This window comes from Barbatula barbatula (assembly GCF_947034865.1).
Source record: "Barbatula barbatula genome assembly, chromosome: 7".
Classification (NCBI taxonomy): domain Eukaryota; kingdom Metazoa; phylum Chordata; class Actinopteri; order Cypriniformes; family Nemacheilidae; genus Barbatula; species Barbatula barbatula.
This window is the reverse complement of record NC_136770.1, coordinates 15,261,953-15,279,524: the sequence shown is the minus strand read 5'-3', so window position 1 is coordinate 15,279,524 and position 17,572 is coordinate 15,261,953. Positions and strand designations below refer to the sequence as shown.

Genomic DNA, 17,572 nt, shown 5'->3' with positions numbered 1-17,572 from the left:
AAGAATTGTTGAGCGGATTCAATTTCAAAACACTGGATGCATTAGTCCTGATTCCCAGAAGTGATGAAATGATTTCCCAAAATGCTGTTTGTGTTTGTGTCTTTCCATTTGGGTCTATGTTTTTTTTTTTGCGTATTGCTCAAGGAGTCCTGTAGCTGTTATTAGGATCAGCTTAATGGTTGTGAAAGCCTCCCAGCTCTTCACAGAGTGAGGTCTGGTGTCTTTTTTAATCTGTCACGTGGCCTTTTGAAACTTGGCTCCGAATTTCACTTATTATTGATAATTATAAGTCCTAACGGAGCCCTGGGCAGCTTTGTGAGGTGATAACATCTTTGTTGTGGGTGGAAATAGAAATGTTACAGATGCTAATGGTCACCAAAAGACCTCTAAGGCTGGAGGAGTTTTTCTCTGCTTGAATCGATTACTTCTGCCAGGGAGACTTTTGCTGTAGAAATAAAAACAGGGCCTCGGAAACTTTTGCTAGACAGACAAAATCAAAATCCAATAAAGGAATGGAGGACTAATTTGTTGGTGAAATCCAATCCGAGTCTTGTGATGTCTGTTACAGCGAGCCTTCTCTCCTGAAGGACTGAGTGAGATGTGGAATGAGATGGTGAAGGATGAGGAAATTGTCTTTGACAGAGAAGAGTCTGCCAATCCAGGTAAAACTAAGATCTCTATCACTCACAATAGACTTTCCAGGAATTTATGCAACTAGAGTTTTTGCAAAATAATAATAATAAAACATAGTTTTGTTTATTAATAAGTAGTAATATGTGCATAATAATAGTAATTATTATAAAGCTCTGTAAACATTATGTAAACGTTAATATAATGTAAATGCTTTAATGTGATAAGCTTACACATAGAACTTTCACAAGTGGAGCAGATACTGTATATTTTTTAATCTACCATTTAAGTTGCTACATTTATTCAATGTTACTATTTATAACAGGCTTTTAATGTTTTAAAAAAAAGTAACTATATATCCTGTACTCTCTTAGTTAGGTCATATTTATGTAACAGTTTTCATCCCAAAAGAACTCTGTAATGAATGCCAGAATATCTTTCTCTTCCTTATTTGCAGAGGACAGCACCGATTGCGCCCAAAAGAAAGAGGATCCAAATGATAAGGAAAAGAAGGAGGAGGAGGAGGCGGCGGCCTCGCCTTCGGCTGTCCATCACTCCATCATCGAGACGTGGGATTGGGGGAGGCAGCCAGGTGGGTGGCGATACTTAAGGCGACAGATTTCTTCTTTGAAGTTGTGAATGAGGTTTCAGACAGAGAGTGCTGATTCTTGTCATCCCACTCATACTGCAGCATCACAATCTGCAGGGGAATTCCCTCCTGGTGCTAGAAGAAATAGACCTTAGGTGTGAAACGTAATGTCTGTTGACAGGCCATTTCCCAAAGTTTCATTTTGTTGCAGCAGGAGTTGGGATCTCTGCTATTTTCCACAACATACCATTGTTTTTCTACCACCATACTGTGTGTGTAAATGCATGATGTAACTGTGATGTCTACTCCCTAATGGTCTATGCAATGTGTTTATCAAACCAAAACTCAGACCACACAACCAAAACTGACATAATAGAACCCGACACCGTGTCTACACTGGACGCGACCGACACAATGCGACAAAAGACAATTGAAGAACTCATTATACTTTTCAATTCTTTCCACACTGGATGGAAGGTGCACTCAGCGCACCGGTCGCATCCGGTGTAGACATGGTGTGATTTGTTAGAAGAACACAGTGGTTTGGTGCTGCCAGCGATGCAGAAAGGATAATTGAAATGATTTTCAGCTTTTGAGAGGTGTATGATAAGATGCAAGAAGGTGGCTTTACATGACAGGAGTGGTGGCTTGACACACACATACACCTCTCTGTCGTTCTTGTTCCTTCAGCACATCTAAGTGCAAAGCAGTTTCCATTGGCTGTGTTCCTCATCAGCACAGCACTGTAATGTAGGATAGCAGATGGATTTGCCACATCTAAATGTGGCCCAGTTATTCAGCCCTGTCACCACACGAGTGACCTACAGTACTCCCTCTCAAAGCTTGTGAGTTTGTGTTTGGTCGGCCCCCCTAGGCGCGTGAGCTGTTTGGGGCTCGGGTGACCGAACAGACTGTCTGTTGAGGTTATTTTTACCTCATTAGTTGTGTATGCGGTTGTTAGTCCTGTGTGTTTATACGCATGTCTAGGTGGAGCAGCTTTCTGGAGGGTGGTGATAAGCACATGCTGATGGAAAGGCTCGTAGGCCCCCCATAAACATCACATGCTAATTAAGTGGGGTTCTGTCACTCCTGACCATATTATAAATGGCATCCCACCCTGTTATTTAGTTAAAGTAGTATGCATATGAATGTACATTTTTTAGACCTCTCTATTAAATGAACTTTGGCAATGGGGTAGCGCATTTTCCCTCTGTTTAAAACAAAGTGTTCAATCTTCAAAGGGATAGTTTATACAAAATTTCTGTCATTAGCGCACTTATGTTGTTCAAACCCGGTGTATGACTCTTTCTTCTGTGAACACAAAAGAAGATATTTTGAGAAATGTTTACAATGGAAGTCTAAATATTTTATTTTGGGTTCTGTAGAAGAATGCAAGTCATACATATATACTTAAAATAACATGAAGATGAGTAAATAATGAAACAATTTTCAGTTTTGGAGTGAACTCTCCCTTTACCTTGACATTGTCGTAAATCTGTCCTGTCCGTAAATGGGTCTGTTGATGTAATTGATCCGATGGATTCAAGGTGCTGTATGTTTGCTCCGTATATTGGTCAGCTAGACCAATACAATAAAAGTCTTTTTGGTTATCTGTACAACAACAACAATAAATAAAAACAAAAGTTTTTTTGAGAAATGCCTTAGGCCGTGTTCACACCTGACTTCTTATTTTGAAACAGCTAGCGTCTGTATTACATTATAATCCTAACGAGTAAACCATGTTATTAGCCCTGAGCACCTTTTTAAATGCCAGTGTCTTTTTCTGCAGCCCAGAGCGTCTATTGAGGTTGAAAAAAGTTAAACTTTTCTGAGAAAAAAAAACACCCTATGTAAAGCACCTTTTTCAAAGCTTGACACACAGGTCAACCTAGCACTTCTTAAAGACATGCACATTAAAAAGGTTCAGCGGAATAAAATGGATTTAAAAAAAACATGTAAACCAATTAAAACTCTATAATGCATAAAATAACTATAATAAATATAGCGGTAAAACATGTCTCTTGTGTGACAGTGTCACAAGCTTGCCAATGACAGAGACCTGTCATTCCAAAACAAAATGCGAGGAACGTGATGTCAAGAAAGCTCTAGCTGAAACATCCGTTGGAGCATTTGAATTTTTTTTATTTGAATAAAAAAACGCCATTGTAAACATTTCTTGTCAAGTGTGAACACAGCCATGTTTTATGTTTGTGTTTATACAATGGATGTCAATAGGGCCAGTGTTGGTTTTGAGCCTTCTTCAAAATAGTTTTTGTGTTCTGACAGGTCTTAAATGACGTGATAGTGAGTAAATGATGAAAATGATTTAATTTATGGGCAAACTATCCCGTTAAAACCTTATTTCTCAACTAATATTTGTCTAGGATTCCAACTCTCTCAAAACTGTTGTGTTGTTTGGCCTGCTTCAGGCCCTGTGAGGGTTAGGCAGCTTGGCTTACATAAAGCTTAAGTGGATTTTAGATTGGCTATTTTAATTCACCCTCTGCGTATTGAGGCTTTTAACCAGAGGCAGTGCCTACAAAGGCATGCACATCAACAACAACAGTCAGCTGGAGCAGGTACAATAAAGGCTTTGGTTTGAATGCATACCAAGGGTTTATATATCAACAAACAATATTACAAGGGAGCCATGTTACTGAAGAAAACTGCTTGTCTTTAGTTTTGTGACTAAAGCCCTCATAAAGTTGAAAGGAGTTTTGTGGTTTTAAGCAGAACTGTTATAAGTGAAAGGAATGCTCCGAATATACAGTATATGACTGTATTTAATGGGTCTATATTACAGTATATATTTTATATTTAATGTGCTTTCTAAATACAAACATTTTATGATTCTGGATCCGAACATTAAAAAAATTGTTTTTTGTAAATTACTATTAAACTGACCTAGTGTTCATTTATTTAACTGTGTAAATATATTTTCAAACCTTACAGAAGCTGTAGAGCTAAAGGACTGTCTGATGGCACTGATAGACGATCAACAGAAGTTATCTTCACAGACAGCTAAGAGCACGCTCTCCTCGCTGCGCCTGAGCCAGCGGCTGGTGATTCTGGAGCGTTACCTCATCTCCCTCACCCACAGCATGATGGAGGAGAAATACAAAGTCCGTTGGAAAAGCCCGCCCAGCCCTCCCTTGTCTGTTGTCGATAACAAAAGGTACTAGATTGAAAATATTTGGCTAAACAAGAAGCTAACTTTTAAGCTGGGTATTAAAATGACTTTTTGTTTTCAGCGCTCGGCCGGTCAGTAAAGGAGTGGAAGGTTTGGCTCGGGTGGGATCGAGAGCAGCACTTTCCTTTGCTTTTGCTTTCCTTCGCCGAGCTTGGAGATCAGGTGAGCTCATTCAAGATGGGTCTATGTTCATCTTAGAGCGCTTTACCACCATTCGGCAGAATCATTCTCGTTGCCTGATCGTTCCACTCCGGGACAGCCGGTACTACCGTAAATGGTTTCATTTTCCACCGCAGGGCTGATAGCGAAAATCTTTAGAATGTAAACACAAATGCGTCACGCACTGCCTTGATAACACAAGCGACTGAGCTATAACGTCTCTGAATGCATTATATTAGTTTGGCCGTGCTGAAAATTCCGGGCCGAGAGCAGTTTGCAGTCTAGCCGTATCGAACCAGGCTTGAAACGTAAGTGTAACGGTACCATACCGTGCATGGAACGGTTTGGCGCTATGGTTGTAAAGCGCTCCTAGTCCCAACCTCCAATGACATGACCCCATTTAAATGTTTTGCACAAAAAACTGAATAAAAGCTTGATCCAGTATCCTCTTATCTGATTGGCTAGCTTCAAGGAGTGCTTTTTTAGAGAATGCTTTTGCATCAAAGGGATACTTAAGGCAAGAAACTAAATTTCCTATTTCCAGCCAATTGGAACAAAACGAAATGAAAACAAAACATTATTTTTGCATTAGAACCACTGTTTTCCTGACAGGCAGTTTCTTTATATCTCCTAAGATAGGAAAAGATGAAGCCAAAGGTTAACTTCAGTGAAACTCATCTGGTTATATTTTGTTTGGATGTTGAGAGTGGTACAGAACAGTATCCACAGGGAATGGGTGGATAACAGTCTGTCTTGTCCAGGAAACAGAACCTCCCTGAAACCTGAGCCATATGCACATTCCATTGAACGGCTGGATTTGAGCAGAACTGCCGTAGATCTCAGAGTATGAGAATAGAAAAATAAAACATGGATAAAACATAACCCCGTACTTGTGCTCGGTGGGGAATGTGGTATGTTTCTTGCAAGACCTACTAGGTACTAGGTTTCTACGGTCAAAGTCTATCGAGCTGCTATTTTGGCATGACATATTGGTTTGGACTGTTGGTCAGCATTCTCTCACCCAGTATCAAAGCCTCTGGTCCTGTCATGGGACTTCTCCATGGTCCTAAACAGGGTTTCAAAAGCCCCATTTGACCTCACTGATAGCATCGGTTTTAAAGCTGCTTTCGTTTAAGACACTGCTTTTATTGGCCTTCACTACGGCAAAAAGGATGGGAGAACTACAGGCTTTATCAGTTCACCCATCATACATGATGTTTGCATCTGGGGGATATAAAGTGATTTTTAGAACAAACCTGGTCTTTGTACCTAAGGTATGGGATCATTCAGGGGAACTGCAAGCGTTTCATTCACCACCATTTTCATCCTTAGAAGTGGAGCGGTTGCATTGTTTATGCTCAGTTACTGCTTTGCATACTCCGAACTTGAATACGGCGCAAGAACAACCAGTTTTTTTTCTCGCGGGCTAAGGCTTATAAAGGAAGACCTATCTCCCAACAGCGTCTTTTCCACTGGATGGTGGAGACTATCGTGTTATGTTACAATAACGTGAATATTGATCCCTGGTCGGACTAAGAGCCCATTCCACCAGAGCCATGGCTACGTCTTGGGAACTTGATGAAGGAATTTCGATACAAGAAATTTGTGCGGCAGCCAGCTGGTCATCTCTGCATATACAGTTAGGTCCATATATATTTGGACACAGGCACAAGTTTCATACTTCTAGCTCTGTATGCCACCAGAATCAAATTAAAATGATAAAATCAAGATGAATTTGAAGTGCAGACTTTCAGCTTTAATTCAAGGGGTTGAACAAAAATATAAAATAAACATTTTAGGAACTGCAGCCATTTTTATACACCGTCCCCCCATTTTCAGGGGCTCAAATGTAATTGAACAAATTAATATAATTGTAAATACAATGTACATTTTCAATATTTTGTTGAGAATCCTTTGCAGGCAATGACTGCCTGAATTCTAGAGCCCTTGGACATCACCAAAGACTGGGTTTCCTGCTTTGTGATGCTTTGCCAGGCCTTAACTGCAGCTGTCTTCAATTGTTGTTTGTTTCTGGGTCTTTCTGCCTTTAGTTTTGTCTTTAGCAAGTGAAATGCATGCTTGATCGGGTTGAGATCAGGTGATTGACTCGGCCATTGAAGATATATTCCACTTCTTGTCTTTAAAAAACTCCTGGGTTGCTTTTGCAGTGTGTTTTGGATCATTGTCCATCTGTGCCGTGAAGCGCCGTCCAATCAACTTTGCTGCATTCGGCTTAATCTGGGCAGACAGTATATTCCTATACACTTCAGAATCCATCCGGCTGCTTCTGTCTTCTGTCACATCATCAATAAACACCAGTGATCCAGTGCCACTGGAAGCCATGCATGCCCATGCCATCACACTGCCTCCACCATGTTTTACAGATGAAGTAGTATGCTTTGGATCATGAGCTGTCCCAAGCCTTCTCCATACTTTTTTCTTCCCATCATTTTGGTACAGGTTGATCTTAGTTTCATCCGTCCAAAGAATGCTTTTCCAGAACTGGTCAGGCTTTTTTAGGTGTTTTTTGGCAAAGTCTAATCTGGCCTTTCTTTTCTTGATGCTTATTAATGGTTTGCACCCTGTGGTAAACCCTCTGTATTTGCTCTCGTGGAGTCTTCTCTTGATTGTAGACTTTGACAATGGCACACCTACCTCCTGGAGGGTCTCCTTCACTTGGCTGGAAGTTGTGAATGGGTTTTTCTTTACCAAGTAGAGAATCCTGCGATCATCAACCACTGTTGTCTTCCGTGGACGTCCCAGCCTTTTTATGTTGCTGAGCTCACCAGTGCATTCTTTTTTTTTCTCAGAATGTACCAAACAGTTAATTTGGCCACTCCTAATGTTCCGGCTATCTCTCTGATGGATTTGTTTAGTTTTTTAAGCCTAATGATGGCCTGTTTGACCTGCATGTTGAGCTCCTTTGAACACATGATGAAGAATCACAGCAATAGATTCAAAATCCTAATACCACACTTAGAATCAACTTTATACCTTTTACCTGCTTAATTGATGAAGAAATAATGAAGGAATAGCCCACAGCTGTCCATAAAACAGCTTTTGATTCAATTGTCCAATTACTTTTGGTCCCTTGAAAAAGGGGGGTATCTACTCTCAATAGCTGTAATTCCTAAACCCTTCTTCCAATTTGGATGTAAATACGCTCAAATTAAACCTGAGAGTGTGCACTTTCAGCCCATATCCATTATATCACTATAGCTTGAATAGGTTTAGGTAAAAACCTAACAAAGAATTGTGCCTGTGTCCAAATATATATGGACCTAACTGTATTTGTTCGTTTCTATAAATTAAATGTGACCGAACCCTCTCTCGCTCACTTGGTCCTTGGGGTAAGTGATTGGGATGTGCGAGGATTACTGGGGCGTTCTTTATGAAGGGCAGACACCCCCAGAGGTCGGCTGGCACTTACTTAACTACATCAGCATTCAGAGATCTTCATTCACTCTGTTTTTTTATACACCTGGTTCGTCAGCTTATCGGCAAAATGGGGGTTGCCTATATTCCATAGTGAAATACCGAACGAGTGTTTGAAAGAGAACTTTAGATTACTAATGTAACCCGGACTGTTTAATAACGTGAAGTGATGTATCTCTGCCAGACGTGGTGTCAAATGTGCTTCCGCAATCAGTCACGCCAGAGGCGTTCCCATAGTGAGATACCTGACATCATGTTATCAAGTTTTGTTTGATACATGGAGAAATCGAAAATGAAACAACAATGGGCTTTTCCTGAACGACTTCTCGTAATGCTATTGCAGTTTTTTACACAGTAGATCCAACCAACCGTAGTTATAATTCCTTATCAAACAAGAAAAACAAAACACTGCATTAGCAGCACTAGCAGGCATCCTCCCAAGATGGCACAACCTTCAACGTCTATTGTTCTACATGATTTACATGACCGTCCATATTTTGTGAACTATCCGTCCTACAGGAACAATGACTTTCAAACAATTTGGCATTCTGACACTTTAATCCAACCTGTCATACAAAGTGACTCATTTTATTAGTTTGCGTGTTACTCTGGGGATCAAAGCCATTGCAGCAACTGCAATGCTCACTGTAAGTCAAGTTAAAGGAAGCTTTGAGCTGTTGTATTGGTTCTGTTTCAGGTGATGATGCAGACTTATGCAGTGAGTTACTACAGGAGTCTCTGGATGCCCTACGCGCTCTCCCAGAAGCCACCCTGTTTGATGAGGGCACAGTGTCGCCCGTCTGGCTGGAAGTGGTCGAGAGGGCTACGAAATTCCTCAGGTTTACTGGACTTCTTTAACTACAGTGATTATTTAATTTAAGTGTTCAGAAGCTTTTACTTTCAGACACAGAAGACCTTTTATGTTTCGTTTTTCTCCCCACTTTTTGTTTACTTTTCTCCTAATATCCTCAATGAATTTCACCATAGGTGTTTCATAACCAGTTTAAGATTGATAGTTCTCTCAAAAAGGAAAATTCTGTCATCATTTACACACCCTCAGATTGTTCCAAACCTGTATAAATGTATTTGTTCTGCTAACCACAAAGGATCTGTATAATGTGAGTGTCCGGTGCTGTTTAAGCTCATTTGACGGTGTTCTTGTTTGTCAGTGATATCCATGGAAGTGGCAGTGGAAAAGCTCCCAGTAACATTCCCCTGCAGGATCAGCACTTGGCTCTGGCCATTCTGCTGGAGCTGGCAGTACAGCGAGGGACTCTCAGGTACCCCTCCCCCATCTTGCATTTGACCAGTGACCCAAATCAATGTCTCTCTCTTTTAATGACTAATAAACATATCAATGAAATGTAAAACATTTAGGTTTTGCAGCATTTCATTCTGTCATTATGAACAACGAATGCTGCAGTCAGTGTTGTCACAAACAACATTTGTTAGGATCTGTTAAAAAAACACGAAATAAATTATAAAATGACACAAAATAAAAACACTACAGTCTGTTCTCCATGTTGTTGTCATGTAGTCAGCTGCTGTCTGCTGTTCTTCTGCTGCTGAGACTCTGGGACAGCGGAACCAGAGAGATGGATAATGAACGTTCCACCCAGGGCACCAGCGCCCCCTTACTGCCCCTCCTGCAGCGTTTTCACAACATCCACAGCACTAAGGAGGAGCCCGCTCCTGAGGAGGAGATCGAGGTGAGATCAAAGCTCTGAAGAAAATAATTTATCTTACTAAAAAGTACGATGGTAGTTAAATTATTTAAAAGGTGCCACTCTTTGGCTGTTTTCGAAGCTTTGATCATGTTTTTTCGGTGTTAAACAATGGATGTTCATGTTTCTAGTTTCAATAAACGCTTTATATTTCACATATTTCAAATCTATTGTTCACTGCTGTCCCTCTTCTTTCAAAACGATTGGATTTTTTCTGGTTTCTATAAAGTTCCTCCTCCCATACCATATCAGCGAGCTTCTGCTTCTCAGGCTGTTGTGATTGGTCGGTCCCCCTCACAGTACACATGTTTTCATAAGCTTTGGCTTTTAGCAATAAACAGTAACAATGGCGTCAACTTCACTTCATCAGTTAAAAACATACGGTTATTCAAATGTATGTAGCTGAATTCTTGTTACCAGCTGTAGGACTGTGATGAAAGTGAAAGTAGTTTAGATCGTAGCTCAGTTAAATGTTTACAATCTCTGATAACCAAACACTACTCCAGCCGCTCTTCCCCTTCTCTAAGGAAGGCCTCGACCCTTTTTTGGCGTATTCCTTTGGGTTTAGGTTATTCAAAAACTCGGAATAGTGACATCATTTTCCCGTGGAGTAAAGGACTTTAGTCCGATTCCAACGTTCTCTGTAGTCCTTCAAAAGACAATTCTGTTAAAGACAATAGCTCGCTTGGCATTGAACTTTGAGCTTTATCATTTTGCTTTATCGTTTTTTAGGCTTTATCATTTTGCAGATATTATTTATTCTATAACAGCAACATTACACACTAACTAAAGTTTGATATTTGCCATCATGGGGAACGGCACCTTCAATGCACGACAAGGAGGCCAAAGAACCACCCGACGCAATCCAATCCATTCAAAGATTTTAATGCAAAGGCTAGCTGTTGATTATCCTGCATAAATCGTGGTCATTTGCCAAGTTAAAGCTGTTTTTGATGTTTATAGTGTCATTTTTGATCACACAGGTGAAAATGTCATTTAATTATAAACATTGATCAAACTGACTGGAACTACATGAGCATTAAACAGTTATAAAGCACACCTTCCATCCAATCAGAATCGGGTATTGAAACACACCATGGTAAAATTCATTTAGTTTAAAGCGGAAGACTGTACTTTATGAATGCTTTTATCTTCCAAATGTAATTTTTGTCAATATTTTAAAACATATTAGTAGGATAGACATCCTGCAGGCTAACATTCCTACTTAAAAACAGAATTTACATTTCATTGGACTATAAATGTAAACAAAATTGCACTGCAGTGTTGTTATCTGTCTTTTGCTATTTGTCTGTCTTAGTTTCTTATTATTTTATTTTTATTCGCAGATCCTTTCAGCACCTCTGAGCCCAAATGAGAGTTTTCTGCGATACCTTACACTGCCTCAAGATAATGACCTGGCCATTGACCTACGGCAGACTGCAGTAGTCATAATGGCACACTTAGATCGCTTGGCAGCCCCCTGCAGCCCCCCACAGTGCAGCTCACCCACTTCTAACAAGGTAATGCGTGCTGCACGTTCCTGACATTAGTTTGACATGAAATAAGTAGCTTGGTACCGGCTTACCCTTGTTAGTGTATGGGTGTACTAGTACCGTATATGTGCTTATTTGGGCATTGAACCCATGATATGGTAACAGATTTACTACTGTTTTTTAGCATATACTTTGTACTATTCATCTTATTCTTACTGCCTGCTATCTTTGTGACCCACTTCTTTTGTTGTTGTGGTGAATGAAGCTGCTCTTTTGCTCTAGGAAGCCCCAGGGAACCCTCATTTTCAGTTTTTTTTCTTTCTTTTCTAGGGTACATTGCAAGAGGTGATCGGTTGGGGTCTGCTCGGCTGGAAGCCTTACGCAAATGTGAATGGACCAATCCAGTGCAAGGCACTGTCCAACCTGGGTGTGACTCAGATTGTGTGCTCCGAGAAAGAATCTCTCATTCTGACCATCACTGGGGCTGTCTATACTCAAAATTACAAAAGTACCACTCTAGTGAGTCCTGCTTTTTGTAAACTCCCACATTTTCTCACATTGCATTGTTTTTGAGCATTGATTGGTACAGTATACATCATTTACTGTGGTGCCAAACCCAAATTATGTTTTCCCATCAGGCCCCTATGCTAGTCCATGCATTATCAGCCAGAAAGATTGTGAAGCTGGCGGCACATCCTGATGGGCAGCACTATCTGGCTCTTTCAGTCAATGGGGAGGTGTTCTCCTGGGGCTGTGGAGATGGAGGCAGACTGGGACATGGAGATACTACGTAAGAGCTTCAGAAAACAATTCCATTAAACATGCAGCTCAATCTGTATGACTCATATAGCATTAAAAAGACATGATCTTTTTTAGAAACCCTCTTTGAAGGATTAAGTATTAGTGTAGCCACATCTCTGCCACTGTTTTAATTTGGATGAAAACATAAAGAATTTCACATAGAAATGAATGTCTGTCCAAGTATTGTTATTGTTTCCCTATGCTAGATATGGACGGTTTCAAAGCAACAATAAACTTTTTTTTTCACGCTTTTGTGGCCCAAACTTAACTTCTGGTACACATCCGCAAAGAATAGTCTGCAGATTTTTTTATATAGTATTTTGGATTGTATATACACAACATTATATATCACTGATTTACAAGGTGAGGGACAAAACATATTTTAGCTTGTCAGTGTGTCAGACATACAATTTTTGTTTGATCCATTCAACAACTGTGTTATGTGGTCATCGGTAAATTAGTTAGGTGATCAAATACATTCTCTATTTTTTTTCTTTCCCAAATTCAGTCAACCGAGATCATTGCTCTTTATTCAGATATTTTATTTAGATGTATTAAAAATGTTGCAGTCATGTTTTGCATAGTTGGTCTTCTCAGCTTTGAGAAAAATAATAGAAGGCTTGACAAAAATGTACACACCACACATGAGTAAAATGTATTCTTTAGTTCAGGAGAATGGCTACAAAAGATAATTTCTAAAGAAGATTGATCAATATTATTTAGATATCCAATTGTAGTCAATGTTTGCAATTCTTTGCAAATCTTTTGCTTTGCTATGCCTTTTTGTATATTTGAATTAAACGTGTGCTTCCTGATACCATGTACTTTGCTTTAATGCCAAAATAAATTTCTCCAGTACATACCTTAACGTCCCAGTGAAATAAAAATAACAATTCCTATTTTTCCTTGAAATATTGCATCGGTTTTTTGTAAATAGCTTACCAATGTGGGTCTTTCTCTTTTTAAAATTCATGAGCCTTCATAACCTTAAATTAAAATCTGAAAATGCACTTCCGTCCTGTAGTGACACTCCATCTTGAATGGTGCAAATTAGTTTGCTTGGGCGGAGCATCTGTTAACTCCTCCCCTTCAACTGTCAGTCTGCTCCCAGTTCAATTCAATTCAATTTTTATTTATATAGCGCTTTTCACAATTTGCATTGTTCCAAAGCAGCTTTACAGGGGAAAAAAGAAAAACCCAAGAAAGGGTAAAACACACTACATGGTGTTTTATATAATAAATCCAATTATTCTAGTAAATAATATCTAATGTCAGCATCTCCTGGTGGTTTATTTAGCATATTTTGCATTAAGTGAATGCTTGGCTGAAAAGATGCGTTTTTTATCTAGATTTAAATTGGGCGAGTGTGTCTGATCCTCGAATAATATCAGGAAGGCTATTCCAGAGTTTAGCTGCTACGTATGAGAAAGCTCGACCCCTTTAGTGGATTTAGTTATTCTAGGTGTTATCAAAAGTCCTGAGTATTGAGATCTTAGAGAGCGTGATGGGTTGTAGTGTGATAGAAGCTCTGTTAGGTAGGTAGGGGCTAAACCCTTTAAGGCTTTATAAGTGATTAAAAGAATTTTAAAGTCAATACGATACTTAATGTGTAGCCAGTGAAGGGTTGATAAAATTGGGGTTATGTGATCGTATTTTCTGGACCTGGTTAGAACTCTGGCAGCTGCGTTCTGAACTAACTGTAGTTTGTTAATTGATGATGCAGGACAAACACTAAGTAGTGTATTACAGTAGTCAAGTCTTGAGGTCATAAATGCATGAATAAGCTTCTCCGCGTCAGCAACACATACAATATTTCGTAACTTGGCAACATTTCTTAGGTGGAAAGGGCTGTGCGTAAGAGTTCCATTTCCCATTTCCATTTCAAAATGCAATGGCTTTTTTTATACATCCAATAAAATGTTGTTGCTTTTATCGAACCCGAGGGAAAATTAAAAGCAAATAATATACAAACATACAATTGAACATAGTCCTTGCCTCTTTTAGGTACAAAATAATAACACATGTCCTAAGGTTTTGTTGACTTCTGTTTGTTTGGCAGGTATTTGGAGGAGCCCACCATGATCGCAATGTTCTCTGGAAGGCCTGCAGGAAAGCAAGTTGTGCATATTGCATGTGGCAGCACATACAGCGCGGCGATCACAGCAGATGGAGAACTGTACACATGGGGCCGTGGAAACTACGGCAGGCTGGGCCACGGTAATCTCCATAGTTTGAATAAAAAAATGATGTGTATTACTTAGCAGTCTTACCTACAGAGATGTTTCTATTTTCCCAACAGGCTCCAGTGAAGATCAGACCACCCCTATGCTGGTGACCGCTCTGAAGGGTCTTAAAGTGATGTATGTGGCCTGTGGCAGTGGAGATGCACAGACCCTCGCTGTCACTGAGAACGGTATGAAATCTGATTAAGAAGCTTAATCTGTGGTCCTACATTCTTTAGATGCTATAAGGACCTTCTCTGCTTATGTTTAGGTCAAGTATGGTCATGGGGCGATGGGGACTACGGGAAGCTCGGTCGTGGTGGCAGCGATGGCTGTAAAACACCAAAGCTGGTGGAGAAGCTTCAAGATTTGGATATTGTGAAGGTTTGCTGCGGGAGCCAGTTTTCTGTATCGCTCACTAAAGATGGGCAGGTGTACACCTGGGGCAAAGGAGACAATCAAAGACTCGGCCACGGCACAGATGAGCACGTCCGTTATCCCAAACTACTAGACAGTCTGCAAGGTTCGGTGCTTTGTGTTTTTGGGTTTAGAGGTTTCGAGAGGACTAAATAGATGACTTTTCTGGAGTCATTGTTCTCATTATGTATTTCAAAAAAAGAGTTTTAATGATTTGCAAATAATCATAATTTTTTCATAGAGAAAATGAGTGGGTCTTAAAGGGTAGTTCACCCAAAACCAATTTATTTTAGAAATTGATTCACCCCATGTGGTTCAAAACCTATATATGACTCTTAATATATTCTTTCTTTTGATATAGGTAAGAGGGTGGTGGATGTAGCGGTGGGCTCCACGCACTGTCTGGCCCTCACAGAGGACGGAGAGGTACACAGCTGGGGCAGCAATGACAAACTACAGCACTTTGACACACTCTTCTCCAATAAGAAGCAGCCAAAAGCTCTGCCAGGCCTCAACTCCAAACACATAGTGGGCATCGCCTGTGGGCCTGGTCAGGTACGGTGTATCACGTGTCTGCGTTGACAGGAAGTGATGTGTCCGTTTCTGCCTTGTACATGTTAAGTATTTTTGATACTTTTCTCTCAGAGCTTTTCATGGTCGTCATGCTCTGAGTGGTCCGTCGGGCTACGTGTACCATTTGTAGTGGATGTGTGCACTATGACCTTCGAGCAGCTGGACCTTCTTCTACGACAGGTCAGCGAGGGAATGGATGGCAGCTCTGATTGGCCACCGCCCCAAGAGAAAGAATGCATGGTTGTGGCTGCTCTCAATCTGCTCAGACTACAGGTTGATGTCTAAACTTTATTTATCTGTTCTTTCGTTTAAGCTAGTTTTTCTTTAATAGACACTCCAGATATTGATTCCGAACTTTCAAGAAACTCCAGCTTTATTTGTTACCTCTTCAGCTTCATGCAGCCATCAGTAACCAGGTGGACCCTGAGGAGCTGGGTCTGGGCTTGGGCAGCGGGCTGCTTAATAACCTCAAGCAGACGGTGGTGACGCTGGCTAGCAATGCTGGGGTGTTAAACACTGTGCAGGTGGCCGCTCAGGCCGTGCTACAGAGTGGCTGGTCAGCGCTACTGCCTACTGCAGAGGAAAGAGCAAGAGCCCTGTCCTCACTACTGCCCAACACAGGTTAGTATATAACACTTATTTGTGTTATCAATGGATAAGTGCTGCTAAGAGTTTTCTGTTCATTACTAGCACCTATAACTGGTAGATCGTGGTGCTAACAATGGCAAGGTCATGAGTTTGACTTTCGGAAAGCATGCATTCTGATAAATATGCAACATAGAGTTAGAATCAGTGGACTAGTGCAAATAATTATTCGGTTGCTGTTTAAATATGTGATCTGCTTGTTTTGTGTTTCTCGGAGTGAGTAAAAGGGTTTTCTGCACTAAATGTGACGCTCATAACAGTTCTAGTGTCTGTATGTCATCATGAGGATGTTAAATACTTGGAGCTGCTCTTCGAGGTCACTTCTTGTTATCGTCAAATGCACACTGAAACTTTTTCTGTTTTTTTAAACAACCTATCTAAATAAAAGTCATCAAATTGAGCAGCTGAACAAATTCCACAAATTGAGCAACTGAACTAATTATGACACACCTACATACTGTAGCATACAATAGTATTTTGGATAGTACATTTATTTAAAAAAACATTTACATTGTACTTGCAATATATGTAATTCTTAATTCTTTAGTATAGTATAACTACTATATACCTATAAACATTGATCAACTTAAGTTATTGTAGAATACTTCAGTTTGTTGTAGAAATGTATAAACACACTACTTTATCTAGTGTTTACTATCTATAGTGTACTATATTAAATACTATAGCATACTAATTTTAAAAATAAATGTTTTAAATGTGTGTAAACTTTGAGAAAAACATGTCTGAAAGGGATTACAGCATCTCAAAAGACTTCAAAGTAAGATGAAAATCATCAGTGAAGTTGTGTAAGGGGAAAAACAAAAGCACAGATTTTATTCCCAAAATATTCCTGTATAAATACATTAGAGCTAGAATTTGCATTTGGTTGGTTTATAAAAATCTCTTTCGGCATGGCACCATAGAATCGGTTGAGATGTGCAGTAATGCAAGACATTCCCTTTTTGCATTAAAGTCAGTGTGATGGTTCTTTCCAGCACATGGGGAGTTGATGGTCAAAAGCATTTCTGTGTTTTTCAGCGTCAGCCAATGAAATGAGTGTAAGTCCTGGTCGTCGCTTCATGATCGATCTCCTTGTTAGCAGTCTGATGGCAGATGGAGGGCTGGAGTCCGCTCTGAACGCTGCCATCACGGCCGAGATCCAGGTAAGCATGTTTTATTCATCAGTCGTTTCATCATTTATTCACCCTCATACCTACAAAACCCCACAGAGAACTGCCCAGTGGAGAAATTTCACAAGGCACGAGGGGAAAAGCCATTCGCCACTGCCACATAATACAAGAATACTCCTTCCATAAGCAAAATATCACCCTCCACACTCCGTGTCATTCATTCCTTGGATGTTCTTGAATGTAACATTTCAACTGTTTTTATGCTTCCCTACACCAGGACATCGAAGCAAAGAAGGAGGCCCAAAAAGAGAAGGAGATTGATGAGCAGGAGGCAAGCGCTTCTTCTCTTCATCGCTGCCGCACCACCCTGGACAAAGACTTGATCAACACTGGCATCTATGAGTCTGCCAATAAACAGAGCCTCCCATTGGTTCAGCTGGTGCAACAGCTGCTCAGGTACTGGAGCGGCTCGCATCCACTGCATCAGCGCATTTATCATCCCATTGATTTTCATCAACATGAAATTCTCCAATTATTTACTCACCCTCATGCCATCCTCCATGC

The 17,572-nt window shown here is 40.2% G+C and overlaps 1 protein-coding gene across 3 annotated transcripts in view; it reads left to right on the top strand.

The window, feature by feature from the left end:
- The window catches only part of herc2 (HECT and RLD domain containing E3 ubiquitin protein ligase 2), a 50,943-nt gene that overhangs the window by 2,027 nt on the left and 31,344 nt on the right, over nucleotides 1-17,572 (top strand). For all 3 annotated transcript variants that reach the window (XM_079460445.1, XM_079460444.1, XM_079460443.1), the window contains exons 3-20: nucleotides 569-662; nucleotides 1,088-1,222; nucleotides 4,172-4,394; nucleotides 4,471-4,571; nucleotides 8,701-8,842; nucleotides 9,173-9,283; nucleotides 9,541-9,712; nucleotides 11,074-11,247; nucleotides 11,551-11,739; nucleotides 11,859-12,010; nucleotides 14,081-14,238; nucleotides 14,321-14,434; nucleotides 14,515-14,766; nucleotides 15,022-15,215; nucleotides 15,306-15,506; nucleotides 15,626-15,854; nucleotides 16,917-17,041; nucleotides 17,286-17,464. In XM_079460445.1, the coding sequence (XP_079316571.1) occupies nucleotides 569-662; nucleotides 1,088-1,222; nucleotides 4,172-4,394; nucleotides 4,471-4,571; nucleotides 8,701-8,842; nucleotides 9,173-9,283; nucleotides 9,541-9,712; nucleotides 11,074-11,247; nucleotides 11,551-11,739; nucleotides 11,859-12,010; nucleotides 14,081-14,238; nucleotides 14,321-14,434; nucleotides 14,515-14,766; nucleotides 15,022-15,215; nucleotides 15,306-15,506; nucleotides 15,626-15,854; nucleotides 16,917-17,041; nucleotides 17,286-17,464 (2,945 nt within the window). The remainder of the gene's footprint in view (nucleotides 1-568; nucleotides 663-1,087; nucleotides 1,223-4,171; nucleotides 4,395-4,470; nucleotides 4,572-8,700; nucleotides 8,843-9,172; nucleotides 9,284-9,540; nucleotides 9,713-11,073; nucleotides 11,248-11,550; nucleotides 11,740-11,858; nucleotides 12,011-14,080; nucleotides 14,239-14,320; nucleotides 14,435-14,514; nucleotides 14,767-15,021; nucleotides 15,216-15,305; nucleotides 15,507-15,625; nucleotides 15,855-16,916; nucleotides 17,042-17,285; nucleotides 17,465-17,572) is intronic.